The following is a 17,907-nucleotide window of genomic DNA, read 5'->3' as shown; positions in this document are numbered from 1 at the left end:
AAGCCACACCACACCACCAAGCCACGGCCACAGAACCGGTAGTAAAAAAAAATTGGATTTCACCACTGCCCCAGTGTGTATCAATATATTTCTGTTGTGTATTAGTCTGCCTCCTTCCCATTTTAATTCTTTAAAATGTTATATTTACCTTGGAAAGCCTGTCTTCATTGGCATTTTTCTTTTGAATTTCGTGCTGGAGAGCCATGTAGAATTTGTCCTGGAATTTTTGTACCTTTTTGGACTCAGAGAGCCAAGGCCGATCTGAAAAAGGACAACACATGTTGGTGTTTTTTTAGAATTGCAAAATTTCAGGGGGAAAAAAAAACTGCTTTCGGTTATTTTCAATTGTAACAAATATTCTGTGGAAAGCGTGGATGTGTTATGAGGTGAGGTTCATAAAGTGCACAAATGGCATTTAAGGCATAGTATGATTTTGATTTGATTATTTTTATATATTTATATAACAAAAATATATTTAAATATAAGAAATATAGCTGTAATCTAGCTATAATCCAGTTTGGCTGGTAAAACGTGATTTATGGCTTATGGGGACGTGAAAACCCAACTATTGTGGCTTATTCAGAAAAAGAAAACATCATTAAAACCAACGTTTAAGCCCTGTGAATATGTGTGTGAGACAGAATAAGGGTACAAGTGTGAGCACATGTTGCAGAGGACATCAATAAGGCAGAGCACACATTAACTGTCCCCCAAGAAAAGTTATCCAACCTGATGCCCTTCACTTGAAATAGAATTACAATTGTTGATTCCAAGAAATCTTGAAGGATCTGGTGGAAATGGTCTACCAGACAAGTGGACCAGAGGTGGGTTTCAGCAGGTTCTGACCAGTTCTGGAGAACCGGTAGTGGAAATTTTGAGTAGTTCGGAGAACCGGTAGTAAAAATTCTGACTGGCCCCGCCCCCATCTATTCTCTGCCTCCCGAGTCCCTGCTGATCGGGAGGAAATGGGGATTTTGCAGTATCCTTCCCCTGGATTGGGGATGGAATGGAGATTTTACAGTATCCTTCCCCTGGAGTGGGGTGGGAATGGAGATTTTACAGTATCCTTCCCCTGCCATGCCCACTAAGCCACGCCAAGCAAGCCATGCCACGCCCATCAAGCCACACCCACAGAATCGGTAGTAAAAAAATCTGAAACCCACAACTGAAGTGGACCATACATTATATAGCCGATCTTTAGGTCCAATAAACTCTGTGTTGTATTTCATCCTAATTAAAACTTTCTTTGCTTTAAACTCCACCATTGGTACCAAGAACAACTACCCCTTGGAGCAATGCTTGTGCATTCTGTCATCACTGGCTAAGAGGAATGAAATGTCGATGCTGCTAGATAAACCAGCTATCGATTCATTTTGGATAGTGACAAGTGTTAATCCAGTGTTTCTCCCCCTTCTCCTTTTGATCACATACCTGGTGTGAACAGGACAACTGCAGTGAAGAGTGCTACTTCTTCATCAGACAGCTGCAGTCGGCAAAGATTCTTTCCCAGCTCAAAGATGGAGCTGATCAAGTCATCACAACCTAAGGGAACAAGGAGCCATTTATTTATTTATTTATTTATTTATTTATTTATTTATTTATTTATTTATTTATTTATTTATTTATTTATTATTATTTATTAGATTTCTATACCACCCTTCTCCTTCCGGACTCAGGGCGGTGAACAGCCAAATATAAAACGTTCATACACAAAAGTTAAAATAGATTTAAAATAATTAAATAAAATTTGGCCCATAATTTAAAACATTTCAATTAAAATCAATATCAAATTTTAAAACCAACCAAAAATCAGGACAGCCCGGCTAACTGGAAAAAGTAGGTTTTAAGGGCCTACTTAAAACCTACTTTAGCTGGGATATGAACATGAAGTTGGATAATTTCATATTTTCAAATCAGTGCATTCACTATCACCTAATAGTTCTGCAGCACTGCAATTATTTTAAAGTCTGGAGAAGTATCTTTCCAGGTAGTCCATTTAATACTATGTTAAAGGACTGAGCTAGTTATATATTAAACTTTTTTCCGGTTTATTTATTTTAATCACTGGTTTTTCTCACAATGGAGCTATAATTATAACCAACTGACAGACTGATTCTCCATGCAGCTAGCCAATGCCTCTTTCAAAACTGCTGGGGGGATTATCAATACACCTTCAGATAGAAAATTCCAAAACTACCTAAAGGCTTTGTGTTCCAATATCTCAGGGGATGCCCCAAAGAAAAGGGAGTCAAGCTATTTTCCAAAGCACCTGAGGGCAGGACAAGAAGCAATGGGTGGAAACTAATCAAGGAGAGAAGCAACCTAGAACTAAGGAGAAATTTCCTGACAGAACAATTAATCAGTGGAACAACTTGCCTGCAGAAGTTGTGGATGCACCAACACTGGAAGTTTTTAAGAAGCAATTGGGCACTCATTTGTCTGAAATGGTATAGGGCAGTGATGGTTAACCTTTTTGCCATTGTGTGCCAAAAGTGGGGGGAGCATGGTGGGGTCACACACACACATGCCCACATCCATAATTCTATGCGCTCCCCCCCCCCGTGCTCTCCCCACTTTTGGCATGTGATGGCCCGGTGGGCCTGGTAGGCCAGAGCCTTTCTAGGAGCCTGGGGAGGGCAAAAACGGCCTTCCCCACCACCCCCAGAGGCCCTCCGGAGGCCAGAAACAGTGTGTTTCCTGACTTCTGGTGGGCCCAGAAGGCCCGAAAATCAGCTGGCCAGTGCACACATGCATGCCAGAACTGAGGTTGTGTGTCCACCGATATAGCTCCACGTGCCACCTGTGGCACCCGTGCCATAGGTTCACCATCACGGATATAGGGTTTCCTGCCTGAGCAGGGGGTTGGACTAGAAGACCTCCAAGGTCCCTCCCAAGTCCGTTATTCTGTTCTGTTCTGTTCTGCTCTGCTCTGCTCTGCTCTGCTCTGCTCTGCTCTGCTCTGCATAATGCAAAAGGGGGGAGGTCTTTTCCTGTCCTGGATCTCCCAACATTTACCTTCATTAAATGAGTCCTGTGGGTTTTATTGTCTTGAGAAGGGGAGGAAAACCTCTCCCATTTATTTCCTCAATCCATAATTTTATTTCCCTCTGCACTTGCCTCGATGCATAATTTTATGGTGGTCTAATTTATCCGCTTGTTCTTTTAATTGTTGCAACATTTCTTCCAATTGCTTGAAAGAAATAGTTGCTTCGATTCTACAGCCTTTCCAATTCTATTATTCCAATTCTATTGAGTACATGATTGTACGTACTCAAACTTGCACACGCATACCTATAGTGAGAAAGAGCACACATAGAAGCAATCAGAAAATTATGAAAGGTGCTCATTCATAGAATACATACTATATATGTATTCTATCTGAAGAAGAAGCAATGGGTGGAAACTAATCAAGGAGAGAAGCAATTTAGAACTAAGGAGAAATTTCCTGACAGTTAGAACAATTAATCAGTGGAACAACTTGCCTCCAGAATTTGTGAATGCTCCAACACTGGAAGTTTTTAAGAAGATGTTGGATAACCATTTGTCTGAAGTGGTGTAGGGTTTCCTGCCTAAGCAGGGGGTTGGACTAGAAGACCTCCAAGGTCCCTTCCAACTCTGCTATTCTATTCTATTCTATTCTATTCTATTCTATTCTATTCTATTCTATTCTATTCTATTCTATTCTATTCTATTCTATTCTATTCTATTCTATTCTATTCTATTCTATATCCTGGTTACTGAATAAAATCATAAACTTCAAAAAGTGAAGGTTTGCACAAAGTGCTAATACCATGCAAAAACTAACTGGTTAACCTAGCCAAACTTAGCATGTTCTGTTAATGCAACAGCTGGGTCTTTAATTTGGATGCCTGCAGGGAGGGGGAGTCAAAAACATCAATATGGTAGCCACAACTGTACAATCAAGACTGTACTCACTTTTATGTGCAACTTTTTTTACATAAAAAGCAGATGGGTTTCAATTGCACAGCTGCCATATTGACTGTTTTCATGCCTCCTGCGGACATCCTGTGGTGTGTGAGCACAGCCAATATATTATATATAGTGTAATTACCCAGCAGATTTGTATAAACATAATGAATATATCAGCTGTTCCATGAATTTCTCTTTCTCCCCCACTCAAATTTCCACCCTTCTTAATGGTAAACCTAATTCCTCTCATTTTAGCCAGCAAGAGGTTAGGATCGCAATACATGATTGTACCAAGATGGCCACCAATCCACTCAGAATGTCTCATTTGCGTCTTCAGAAGGGCACCCCCTCTGTTTTCTTACCGAGTGACTTAAACATTGGCATCCCGCCATATTTTCCGGCAAAAAGTACGGTGTTGTTCAATGGGTTGAAGGCCCGCGTCATTCGGATGAGGAGAATCTCTAGACAACCTGGTGAAAACCAAGGGTAGCAAAAAAAGAAGGGAGGGAGGGAGGGAGGGAGGGAGGGAGGGAGGGAGGGAGGGAGGAAGGAAGGAAGGAAGGAAGGAAGGAAGGAAGGAAGGAAGGAAGGAAGGATATTTCCATAGTTGCAAGAAGAAGAATAAGGAAAAAGGAAGGGTGTGGGAAGTAGAGAAAAGGAAGTCCACTCACAAAGTCCACATGTAACAATTCCATGTTATTAATTAATAATAACAGTACATGTAATTAAAAATGTGGAAAGGTGAAGAATTGAAACCAGAAGAAGGGAGTGGATGGAGCAGAAGATAAAGCCAACAAAAAGGGAGAAAAGAAGGAGGAGGTTAGAGGTATCTTAGACTTAGATTAGCTACTTCAAGCGATGAAGTAGTAAATTTCAGCAGTAAGTAGCATGGGGCAAAGATGTCTCCAACCCCCATTTCTGCTGCCTTTCCTTGACAATTTGAACCCCCTGCCTACCCAGTAACGAGATGCTCCCAAGGTTTTATCAAAAACGTCTATCAGGATTGATTTGTCCAATCACATGTGTCCTTGGAGAAGAAACAGAACGGAAGCTTCCTTCTACAAGTGATCTGATCTACTTCTCCTCCTCCACAGAGATTAGGGTTTCACTCACATGGGCATGACCCCATTTTGACTTTTTTTTATGCCCCACAAAATGCCCATTTACACTCTACCCCCCGTTTCTTTCATTTCTTGAACAACAACTAAATCAGGGTTTCCAACCTTGACAGCTTTAAGATGTGTGGTCTTCCAACTCCCAGAATTTCCCAGCCAGCATGTCTTAACATTGCCAAGGTTGAGATGTCCATGCATCTTAAGGCTGGGAAATCCTGTTTCTAAACAAACCTTAACCCCAAAATCCAAACTAGGGTTTCCGATCTTGGCAATTCTAGGAGTTGGAAGTCCATGCGTCTTAAAGTTGTCAAGGTTTGGCAAACCCTGATCTAAACAAACCTAACTCCAACTCTCTTACCTGCTTTGAGAAGAATGATTTGGTCATTCTGGCACAGCTCCATGAAGCCATCAATGCGCTTAGCAAACTCCACGATGTACTGGATGGCATTGGAGATCTGGACGGCACACTCCTGCCACATCACCTCGCAGTTCTGCAGAGCAACGGATGGAGAAATGTCCATTAACATGAACAGTGTTGAATGCTTGATGATATGCAAGGGATTATATGCACACGGCCCTCATTCACAATCCTTCTGAGCCCCAAGGCTGAGATGAACCTCCATCTTGGCACCAGCCTAATGTTGGGGCAAGTAATGGCCAGATCGAAGAGATCTAATAGTGCTTTCCATTAGAAAATGGAACATACCATCAGCATCAGGGATGGGCTGCTGGGGGTTCGCAGAGGTTCGGGAAAACCTTTAGCTAAGATTCTGTGCAGTTAAGAGAACTCCCAAATCCCACTCCTGACTGGCCCCGCCCACCCCTCCCCTCCCCTCCCAAAAGCGGCCCGTTTTGGATGCAGGTAAGTGCAGGGCGTGCGCGGAGGCTTGGGGAGGGCGAAAAACGGGCCTACTGGAAGTTCAGCAAGGCTGGAAATGGGCCCGTTTCTGGCCTCCAGAGGGCCTCCGGAGCTTGTGGAGGCTGTTTTCGCCCTCATGGAGGCTCGAGGAAAGCCTCCGGAGCCTGGGGAGGGCAAAAACACACCCTCTGCCATGGTGCAGGAGGCCGACTAGGCCACGCCCACCATGGCCACGTCCACTCAGCAACCAGGCAGAGAACCCCTTGCTAAAATTTTTGAAGCCCACCCCTGACCAGCATGTATGGGAGAGAGACATCAAAAAAGTCAAAGAGATGGCCACCACCACATGGTTGAAGCCCTGTCCTTTCTGTGCCTGTGATGCATAGAAAAGGGGTAGGACATTCATTGCACAGCTATGACCACCATTTTGACTTTTTTTGGCCACTCAAAAATGCCTTCAGAATAAGCCCTCCTCCATGAAAGCATCCTGATTTGCCAGGAGGAAAAGCCTGAGGGAGGTTGGTGATCTGCAGCCCTCCAAGTAGCTGGCCCACCTCCTTTCTGGCTTTAGACCTCTATGGCTCTTTTGTTGGCTAAGTAACGTTTCTCAAACTTGACCATTCCCAGGAGTGTGGACTTTAAATGCCAGAATTCCACAGACAGCAAGGCTACGGATGAGAATTCTGGGAGTTGAAGTCCACGTATCTGGTAGTCCCGATGGTTGGGGAGCACTGGCATTAGGACCTCCTTGGCCACTGAGGCCTTTTTTTTTTAGCAATGGGAATGTTGACCTGTTGAAAGACCTTCCTATTTGTAATTTTTAAAAACCCTATTGATTTATTAAATTTATAAGACAAAATAATTGTTCTAGTTTTGACTCTCTCTGTCTTTCCAATCTCTTCCGCTTGGGATAATATTGCTGTTGTTGCTTCTCTAAAATCTATCGTTCAGAAAGGCAATATCATGCTTTCCTTGAGTATGATAGAAAAGCCCATTGTTTGGAGAAGGGCAGGACGAATAACAGTCACAGTTATTAACAGTTGTTAATAAGGGCAGCTAAGTCTAGAACCGTGATGGCGAACCTATGGCATATGGAGCCATATTGGTGGGCATGCGAGCGTTGCCCTAGCTCAGCTCCAGCACGCATGCACATGCCAGCCAGCTAATTTTCGGGCCTTCCGGGCCCACCGGAAGTCGGGAAACTGGCTGTTTCTGGCCTCTGGGGGGGAGGGGGAGGCCATTTTTGCCCTTCCCAGGCTCCTAGAAAGCCTCTGGAGCCTGGGGAGGGCGAAAAAACGGGCCATCCGGTCCCACTGGAAGTTGGGAAACAGGTTGTTTCCGGCTTCCAGAGGGCCTCCGGGGGGAGGGAGGAGGTCATTTTCACTCTCCCCAGGCTCTAAGAAAGAAATTATGGGTGTAGGCGCACGTGTGTGTGACCCCCCGCGCTCCCCCCACTTTTGGCACGCAACGGCAAAAAGGTTAGTCATCACTGGTGTAGAAGCACTATACCTTAGTACAGACAATCCATTAGGTATGTTTTCTCCAACCTGATTTTGTGACACTTCTGCTGTTCCCTGTTCCGCTAGCACAGAGGTGGGCAACTATGGCCCCTTTAGGACCTGTGGACTTCAGCTCCCAGAATTCCTGAGCCAGGTTGTAAAGGTACCATAGTTGCCCACCTCTGCACTAGTAGCTCAGATTAAGAGGGATTCCTAACCTAATCTTGCAGGAGATACTTACCGTGTTCTGCATGGTCCTTATCTCCTCCTGAGAGTAGAGCGCCCAGGCGAACCGCTGCAGCTCCTCGCTGGTGTATTGCAATGTCTCAAGGTGCGACTTCACCACATTCTGGGCTAGGCGCTCTGGCAATACAACATACAAAGACTCTTAAGCATTGGGCTCATTGTCGCCAAACTGGGAAATTATTTGGCAGCTCTGGCTGTCTCACAAGGGCCATAGGTAAATCACAGTGCTGTTAAGACTGTTGTTTGAGAAAAGACAGCCTCCTGGTTTTGCATTGATCGATTCTTTGCATTGACTGATTCACCAATTCATATTGATCCATTCATTGTTTCGGGATTCTTTTATGAATGGATTTAGATGAGTATCTTAGCCAACCCAAAAGAAATATCCTAAAACTGAACATGAAATAAAAAAATATATAAATATAAAGCCAATTTGGTCTAGTGGCTAAGGCACCAGGCTAGAAAGCAGGAAACCATGAGTTCAAGACTTGCCTTAGCTACAAAAGCCAGCTGGGTGACTTTGGGCCAGTCAATCTCTCTCAGCCCAACCCCATCTCACAGGGTTGTTGTTGTGTGGAAATAGGAAGATGTGTTAGATATGTTTGCCACCTTGACCTCATCTTTTGATTACAGTGTTGTGGTCCGCCAGCAGCCTGCGGACCTGGCAGTGGAGTCGGACAGTGAGGAGGCTGGGGAGGACAATGGGCCAGTCCTGGAGTCAGGGGAAGGCCTGGACAAGGGCTCTGTGTCAGAGGCAGAGATGGGACAGGACCATCTGGGAAAAATGCACAAACTCCAGAGCCTCCAGAGGTGGATAGCAGAGAGGCAGAGGAACAGGAGGAGCCTGTTTCTAGTGCACGCATGCGAAGAGCTGCCAGAGGGCAAGAGCAGCTGAAGAAAAAAGGACAACTCAGGAGTAAGGCCAGAAGATGATTGGCCACTCCCATAAGCCTTAAAAGAGCAGCAACGAACCGTTGGGTTCTTTGTAGAAAAGCAACCTTGATTCTAGTGCTTCTTGTCAGCGTCTCTTGAACTTTGTGGGGTTTTTGTCAAGAAAAGCCTTTGGCAGGTTGCCAAAAACATCAAAGGTTGGTGATAAGGCCAGACGGACTGGTTATTAAGAATTTTGTTTTGGACTAAGCTGAGGATGAATTAATTCTCAGCTGTTTTAATAAAATAAGTTTGTTGAGGACTGAATTGTGTTTGGTAATCACTACTTGGGCCTTGGTCACAACATACAATATCTAACCGTTATGAGTCAGAAAGTCAGAAAGCAACATTTTAGTAGGTTTAAACTCCAACATCTATCCAGCATAACTCATCCCGATATGCCATGTCATGTCATGTCATAAACTCAGAAGCACAAAATATTTGGCACCTCTGCATGCCAAGTATTGAATGTGGGGAAGACAGAGAATGAAGGGGTGGGTGATGGGGCCAGGAATGATCCCAATAATCACTGCATGATAATTGCTTACAGTTACATGACTGAGTGACTTGAGTACGCTTAGATACTGCAATTAAAAGTTGACCTGATGTTAAACACCAAAACAAGATAAATGGATTAGGCAGAAGTCAAGGAGAACATAAGGTCAGTTATTAGCATAAACTATGCTGATTAGCTCCATCTTCAGGATGTTTCACAAGTGTCTTTCCCATCAGGTATAATGGTGAAAGATCTCAGGAATTAAATTCAAGATCTCTGCTCCCAAGACAATTGTTCCAAATCAGGCCATTGACTATCTTTTGGGGATACTGCATTGGCCTCCTCAGATTCAGAGGTAGTGAGGCTTGATCCAGAAGATCCGGTAAGGCGATCAACTACAGCAGGTACCGTGTTTCACCGAAAATAAGACCCTGTCTTATATTTTTTTGAACCACCTTTTTGGGGAGGTCTTATTATTTTGGGGCGCGCGGAACAAGATGGGGCTCCTCTTGCCATTTTACCTGATTTCCAGCTCTGCGTTTAAATATTTTTGGGGAGGGCTTATTTTGGGAGGGAGGCTTATTTTAGTGCATGTGCTCAAAAGCCCGATTGAGCTTATTATCAGGGGATGGCTTATTTTTGGGGAAACAGGGTAGGAGAGAGGCGTCTCAACCTTTGCAACTTGACGATGTGTGGACTTCAACTACCAGAATTTCCCAGCCAGCCGTGGTTGGCTGGGGAATTCTGGGAATTGAAGTCCACACATCTTCAAACTGCCAAGGTTCTTGAAACTCTGTTTCTGAAAGATCACCCAGCTGGAGGGCACATTGGAAACTCTGAAGGGCTTAGCCAAGAGACCAACTTTAAAAGGATTTAGAGCTGTCTTTAGGAAAGCCATTAAGGAGGGATTTGCAGAAGAGATCACACAGTCCAGAGACAGAAGCGAGTGTGAGAGAGAAAGTTAAAAATAACTCTGCTTGATTCGGTATAAAATGGGACAGAAGGGAACTTAAGATACAACAATGAAATCGCATTCTGGAATCCCAGCTTATCTGTTTGTTCACTTTGCCTATTTCCAAGGCCTGATATGCATGCCACGCTTTTCTTTCTTTCTTTCTTTCTTTCTTTCTTTCTTTCTTTCTTTCTTTCTTTCTTTCTTTCTTTCTTTCTCTCTCTCTCTCTTTCTTTCTTTTTTTCTCTTTCTTTCTCTCTTTCTTTCTTTCTTTCTTTTCTTCCTTCCTTCCTTCCTGTCTTTCTTTTTGACTTGTATGCTGCCCAACTCGCTTAGGTGTTAGATATTACAACACCCACTGGCAGTTGGCATCTTCATTGTAAGAACCATCGGCACCAACTTGACTCTGTGTTCCTGCATTTGTTATTCTGTTTGCATCCTGAGCCTCAGCAATTTCACCCTGGGTCAGTTGATCAATCTTCTGGACCAGGGGTTTCCAACTGTGGCAACTTTAAGACTTGTGGACTTCAACTCTGGGAGTCTTAAAGTTGCCACGGTTGGAGACCCCTGTTCTGGACAACTGGACTTTTGAACTATTGGGGACTATAATTACCCATGCTCTGTTTCGAGGTTTCGACGTCACTCTCTCAGGCAAGACCACAAGCTCTTTGTAAATGTTGCAGGAACATGCATGCAGTTCCACCCACCAACTCTCTGCCGGTTGTGTGTATGAGTACTCCTTGCTTAGTGACCAGCTGCTTAGAGACTGTTTGAAGTTACGACGGACTTCACCAGAGCTACCTCTAATTTGCTTCCAGAATTCCAATGGCCATGCATCTCCCCTCCCCCAATGGTCATGCGATTGCATTTCAGGCACTTGGCAACTGGCTCAACTTTATGGCCAGCTGCAGTGTTGCAGACGCTTGACTGCGACTTTTGGTGGGCTTTGCTGATTTCCAGTATTTACTTCTAGTTTCTGGCAAAAAAACACCCATTGAGTACAATGGGTTTGTTTAATAAGCACAGCGTTCTCTTAAGAAACCACCACATTTGTTTGCTTATGAGAGTGTTTGCTTCACAACTGCCACAAAAGGGTCATAAAATTGGGCGCGGCCATGTGGTGACCTGCTTAACGACTGCCATGACTTCTGACTGTAATTCCAGGTTCACTTATGGTCAATTATGGTCAGACATTGAGGGCTACCTGTAATGGCTTCTTACGCTCGAGTAAACTACTTGCAACCAGTTCAATGCAAACGCAATCAGCCTAAAACTGGACAGTTCAGAGATTATATTTAATTCTTTGGTGATCTGGCCTTAGTGAATAGGTCAATATTTTTTTTTTAATTTGATTTATATGCCGCCCTTTTCCGGAGACTCAGGGCAGCTTACAATGCGTTAAGCAATAGCCTTCATTCTTTTGTATATTTATACAAAGTCAGCTTATTGCCCCCACAAACCGGGTCCTCAATTTACCTACCTTAGAAAGGATGGAAGGCTGAGTCTGGTGAGATTCAAACTTACAGTAATTGCAGACAGCTGGTGTTAATCACAATGCTATTAGTCTGCTGAGCCACCAGGCCCTTGCCTGTGCAATGAACATTGCAATGTTGCAATGAAGCAACGTGGTTAGTTTAGGAAATATTCTGTGTGTCAGCCGAATCTCCAGCATGGGCTTCGACTCTGCAGCATGCTTGCTGTTGACTGCCATAGTAACGGGGGGGGGGGGGGGATGGCATTTGGGTTGGGGAAGTGAGCTAGTGCAGTGAAGTCCCCTGTGAACTGAAGAGGACTCCAGATGGGTGAAATACCTGAAGATGAGCTTCATCATACTGGATGTTGATTGGACCCTCAGCACTGGGCCCTGGTGGGGAGGGATTTGGGGAAAATTTCAATCTGTAACTTTCGTACGTTTTGAATCAGATCTTGCCTTGCTTTCGCTGCCATCATTTCAAACTCAGTAAAAATACCTCTTTTCTATCTCAATGGAGTTGAGGGTTTTCTTTTTGGGGGTTTTGAACGGAGGCAGGCCTGACACTGTGGTTGTTTTGTTTTTAAACTGTTCGCTCCATTTGATAGCATAGAAAATGGTTTTTAGATATTTCCCACCTTAAAATGCAAGATATTTGGACCACTGACTTCTAGCAAATATAGTCAGAGAGTGCTCTGGAGTCTTTTTCCTGACAGTTGGAACAATTAATCAGTGGCTTTTGGGTTATTTCCAGTTCTTGTGCTGCAGATAGCTTAACTCTTTTTAAACTGTTAAACAATCAGGACTAGAAGCATGCATGAACGCCGAGAGGGCAACAGGTGCTGATACAGCATGGATAACACTGGCAGCCTCTATAATGGCTAGTAGTGGCCTTTGTCTCTCCTCTTATGTGCTGGAAGAGATCTGGCTGCCACAAGCAGAGAGAGTATTATACTAACCCATTTCCATCACTGAAATGTCCGAAGTCAACGCGTTGCTTTCAAGGGGGCCATGAGGAAAGAGGCTAGGTTCCAGCATGAGCTCGTAGATGGACTCCTGTTTAATGAACTTGGTGTCACTGACGTCAATGCTGGACTGGTCGGGCGATGGCTGCGCTGAGGTCAGGAGATCCAGGTTGTAGTAGCTGCTATTCCCGTCGGGGCTCAGGGGAAAATCAAAGAGGAAGCTGTCCGACAACATGGAGATGTCATCCAGGTCAGAGAGTCCGCTGCTCACGCTGGTGGTGTAGACCCTCGACAAGGTCTCTGGGTCCTCCTTGGTTCCCACGCTTTGTTCTTGGCTTTGTTGGTGTTTCTGGACCTCGGCATAGAGGCTGTCCCGCTGCTTCTTTGACATGCGGCCAAACTTTACTGCTGCAAGCCGATTACGGCAAAACAAAGAGAGCAAAACCAAGCGTGAGGATAGCAATAGCACTTAGACTTATATACCACTTTACAGAGCCACAGTGGCTAGAATGCAGTACTGCAGGCTACTTCTGCTGATTGCCGGCTGCCTGCAATTTGGCAGTTCGAATCTCACCAGGCTCAAGTTTGACTCAGCCTTCTATCCTTCCGAGGTCGGTAAAATGAGGACCCAGATTGTTGGGGGCAATATGGTGATTCTGTAAACTGTTTAGAGAGGGCTGTAAAGCACTGTGAAGCAGTATATAACTCTAAGTGCTATTGCTATTACAACTCTCTCTAAGTGGTTTACAGAGTCAGCATATTGCCCCCAAAAATCTGGGTCTGCATTTTACCAACCTTGGAAGGATGGAAGCAGGGGTGAAATCCAGCAGGTTCTGACAGGTTCTGGAGAACCAGTAGCGGAAATTTTGAGTAGTTCGAAGAACCGGCAAATGCCACCTCTGGCTGGCCCTAGAGTGGGGTGGTGCGGGAAGGGAGATTTTGCAATATCCTTCCTCCAGGAGTGGGGAGGGAATGAGAATTTTGCAGTATCCTTCCCCTGCCACACCCACCAACCCACATCCACCAACCCACGCCCACAGAACCGGTAGTAAAAAAAAATGGATTTCACCATTGGATGGAAGGCTGAATCAACCCTGAGCTGGTGAGAACCGAACTGATGGCAGTTGGCAGAATTAGCTGCAATGCAGCAGTCTAATCACTATGCCACCATGGATGAAGACTGTTGAGCTTCCCTAAAGAGATAGAATAGTGATGGTGAACCTAGGACATGTGCGTCAAAGGGGACGCCCCACAATCGTTTTGGTGATATTTTAGCGCTTGCTTAATGACAACCGCAAAAAGGGCCATTAAAAACAGGTTAGTCCTGTGGGTGACCTGCTTTACGACCATCACGACTTACGACCATAATGAGTAGGCTTCATTATGTTCGTAAATCTAGGCCTACAGGTAGTCCTCGATTTACAACAATTTATTTAGTGACTGTTCAAAGTTACAACAGTACTGAAAAAAGTGACGACCGCTATCTGTACTGGCACATGATGAATCTGCAACTGCAATATTTCCTTTTGGCCAGAGGTGGCACTGCAGCACAGAAAAATTAGAACTTCCTTCTTTCACTGCCTAAACTCTCCTGGACCTCTGATTAACAACAGAGTTGGAAGGGATCTTGGAGGTCTTCTAGTCAGGGGTGGGTTCTAAAATTTTTTACTACTGGTTCTGTGGGCGTCGCTTATTTTGTGGACATGGCTTGATGGTCATGTGACAATTCTTTAGGATTTAGCAGAGGTACTGGTCTTCCAGGCTTTTAACTGCTTGCAGAACTGTACCAGTCTACCCATTTATTTTTGCAGGCACTAATCTACTCGCAGGCAGGCACTGATCTACTCGTGTATTTTTGCAGGCACTGATCTACTCATGTATTTTTCCAGGCACTGATCTACTCATGTATTTTTGCAGGCACTGATCTACTCGTGTATTTTTGCAGGCACTGATCTACTCGTGTATTTTTGCAGACACCGGTCTACCCATTTGTTTTCTTTTAACACTGATCAGTTGTAGGGCGCCCCTTTGAAGCCCCGCGACAAGAGTTTAAACAGTTTTTTTCCCTCTAGCCATCAGCTGGGACTCAGGAGGCAGCAATAGATTGGGGGTGGGGCCAAATAAAAGGTAAGAATAATGCCGGGGGTGGGTGGGGGGGGCGCAGAACCGGTTCGGTGACGTCATATCGTCACCGCTACTGGCTCGGCCGAACCGGGCCGAACCGGGGGGAACCCATCACTGCTTCTAGACCAACCCGCTGCTCATGCAGCAGACCCTATGGCATAGGGCCTATGCCATTTCAGACCAGAATGACCTTTTGAATGCCTAGATTATCTTACATCTGACACGCTTCACGGATGAACTTGTGGCTTCCTGCATCCATGTTTGGAAACCTGTTTGCTGCCTCCAGCATTCTGCCTCTCCTTTTATAACCCCTGAACCGTTCTGATGTCGATTCCCTCACTGGCTCACCGGTTTTCACCTTCCAGGCTAAATCCAGAACTCACCATCACGGGACATGCCCAGGGCCAGGCACTTCTGCAGTCGGCAGTGCTGACACCGATTTCGGTTGGTTCTGTCGATCAGGCAGTTCCTCTGCCGTGAGCAAGAGTAAGTGGCGTTATTCTGTTGGCTTCTGCGGAAAAAACCCTGCAGAAAAAGGAGGAATATCAACGCTCAGATTTGCAACAAACTGGGGCGGGACGGCATATTATGGAAAATGGTTGGGTGGCAACTATGGCTGTGCGACACTAACCGTCCATTCCAAAGAAGCGTCAAATGCACATCGCTGGGCATTGTCTCATGAATTAAAAGAGGGACAGAGACTTGAGCAATTCAGAACAATTAATCAGTGGAACAACTTGCCTCCAGAAGTGGTGGATGCTCCAACACTGGAAGTTTTGAAGAAGAGATTGGATAACCATTTATCTGAAATGGTATAGGGCTTACTGCCTGAGCAAGGGGTTGGACTAGAAGACCTCCAAGGTCCCTTCCAACTCTGTTACTCAGGGCTGGACAGTGAATGGGAGGATCCAGGATCAAGTTTTCCATACAGAGGCAGAGCCTCTGGGTAACTCCAGCCAGATCTTCTCATCCTTTCCTACTCTTCAAGGTGACTGTTGTGCAGATTAGGAAGTCTGAATACAGTATTCAACTAGGGGAGATAATATATATGTATATGTTTGTGTCCTTTTTCTTAACACATTTTTTTCAATGTCTGTTCTGCCCCAGCACTGGATTTCCGAGGATATTGACACACACCAACGGTCCTTATCAAATTTATTAAGTAGCAAGAATAAACAAGACCGGCAAAGGTTGGCAACCAGCCCAGAAAACAAGATATGATGAACCAAAATACTCTGATCATAAATACGAGTTGTTTCCAGCAAGAAAGCACTAGCTGCGTGCGACTTAAATAGGCTAAGGGAGTGGCCAATTATCCTCAAGCCCTACTCTCGAGTAGACCTCCTCCTCCTGAGTAGCCACTCCTGCCTTTTGGCAGCCCTGCGTGCTCGAGCACTGAGGAGAGGCTCCTCCACTTCGCTCTCTCCACTTGAAGGAACCTCTGGAGGTTCTGAAGGCCCTGGCTGAGTCTCTGCCTCTGGCACCACATCCACTTCAGCCTCCTCGCTGTCAGACGCAAGCGCTGGCTGCGCAGGCTGCTGGCGCGACACCACACCAGTCTCCTCTTCGTCGGGATCAGCCACAATCCGCGCAGGCCGCTGGCGGGCCACAACAATGTCTTGTTGATTTTTCTTTTGTTTTTGTAAAAAAATATTCATATTTTTTGGAATTTATATTTTAACTTTTTGAATAAAAAAAAATAAAAAAAGAGATTAGAAGGAGTCTGATAGCACCTTTTCCAACTACCCTCTGACAGTGAGAACAATTAATCAACGGAATAGCTTGCCTCTCAGAGTTGTGGGTGTCCCATCACTGGAGGTTTTTGAAAATAGACCAGACCACCATTTGACTGGAACGGTATAAGGAAGCTCCTGCCTCGTTTTGGACTAGAAGACTTCTGAGATCTCTTCCAGCCCTCTGAGTCTACTGTTAACATTTTATTAAAAAGCATAAGCTTTTGTGAGCTGTAGCTCCTCATTTCATTAGGTGCACAGAATGACTAAACTGATGGAAGATTTAAACAAGGGGTTGGGGAGTGAAGGAAAAAGAAAGAAGAAGTGAAGGAAAAGGAAAACCATCATAGTTTGGTTATGTATGCAGAGGGTCATTTTTAGCCAGCAAAAGTGCTACCCAGACCTCTGGGGTTTTTTTCTCTGCACAGACCAATATTATCCAACCTTGCATGGGAATGTATTTATTTGATGGATACCATATTCTATTTTCCTGTAAAATATGTCTAGGGCGAACTAGCCAATTATCCTAAAACCACCTGAGTCATTTTACAGGGGAGACGGGTGGGCTAAAAATGGAATAAGTGAATTAATAAGCGAAATAAAATACGAACGAAACGTAAGAAAAAAAATCAAAAGGCATGCGAATATTGCAGCTGATTTCACGCACAGAGCAGCAGAAGAAAACAACAACTCATCTGTAGAGACTAAACTCTTATTTAAAAAAAAAAAAAGACTTGGTAGAAGATTATCTCTAAAAGAAGCTTAGATGAGCTTCTCTTAATAAGGGTTTCCCAAATCTTTAGAACAGTTGAAGTGCACACTAATTGCACTCAGAACAGTATTACAGCCTCTTCTAGAAAATCTTAACACCAGGGCAGAGAAATTGGCTTTTCTGGCCCTGGGTGCCCCCTTCCTCAAAACACCCCCCCCCCCAATCTTACACAATTTCTAAATCTCACCAGACTCTTCCAAGATGTCATGTGAGGAATCAAACTCTCCTAAAATTGCTTGTGAATTTTCAATCTAAGATTCCCAAAGTTCCGAAACCAGGGGTGGGGCTGCTGGGGGTTCGCAAGGGTTCGGGAGAACCTCTAGCTAAGATTCTGTGCAGTTCAGAGAACCTCCAAATCCCACTCTTGGCGGGCCCTGCCTCTCCCGCCCCTCCCAGGAGTCCCCAAGCAGCCCATTTTGGATGCAGGTATGTGCAGGGTGCGCGCGGAGTCTCGGGGAGGGCCAAAAATAGGCCTACCGGAAGTTTAGGAAGGCCTTCGGAGCTTGGGAAGTTCCAGAGGGCCTCCAGAGACTAGGGAGGTTGTTTTTGCCCTCCCAGAGGCTCGAGGAAAGCCTCCAGAGCCCGGGGAGGGCAAAAACGCCCCCCCCACCATGGTGCTGGAGGCTGACTAGGCCACACCCACCATGGCCACACCCACCCAGAAACTGGGAATAGAACCCCTTGCTAAAATTTTTGAAGCCCACCCCTGTCCGAAACTCTTGCATAAAATCCATCATGATTTACCAATCTTGTGAGAAGTTGTTCATTAAAAGAAATTATAACAACTTTGAAATCCTGCACTCTTTGAGGTATAA

The 17,907-nt window shown here is 44.9% G+C and overlaps 1 protein-coding gene across 1 annotated transcript in view; it reads right to left on the bottom strand.

The window, feature by feature from the left end:
* LOC139308292 (nuclear receptor ROR-beta-like) overlaps window positions 1-17,907 on the bottom strand; it is a 57,420-nt gene that overhangs the window by 2,115 nt on the left and 37,398 nt on the right. Inside the window, exons 3-9 of the mRNA XM_070931794.1 lie at window positions 14,971-15,112; window positions 12,458-12,871; window positions 7,645-7,766; window positions 5,404-5,536; window positions 4,293-4,400; window positions 1,432-1,542; window positions 149-261 (exon numbers count right to left, since the gene is read on the bottom strand). Of these exons, the coding sequence (XP_070787895.1) occupies window positions 149-261; window positions 1,432-1,542; window positions 4,293-4,400; window positions 5,404-5,536; window positions 7,645-7,766; window positions 12,458-12,871; window positions 14,971-15,112 (1,143 nt within the window). The remainder of the gene's footprint in view (window positions 1-148; window positions 262-1,431; window positions 1,543-4,292; window positions 4,401-5,403; window positions 5,537-7,644; window positions 7,767-12,457; window positions 12,872-14,970; window positions 15,113-17,907) is intronic.

The sequence above is a fragment of the Pituophis catenifer genome, unplaced genomic scaffold (genome assembly GCF_029215685.1).
Source record: "Pituophis catenifer annectens isolate HBS135680 unplaced genomic scaffold, rPitCat1.0.hap2 SCAF_1, whole genome shotgun sequence".
In the NCBI taxonomy this organism is placed as follows: domain Eukaryota; kingdom Metazoa; phylum Chordata; class Lepidosauria; order Squamata; family Colubridae; genus Pituophis; species Pituophis catenifer.
Note: the sequence above shows the minus strand (reverse complement) of the source record. Positions and strands in the feature narration are given on the sequence as shown.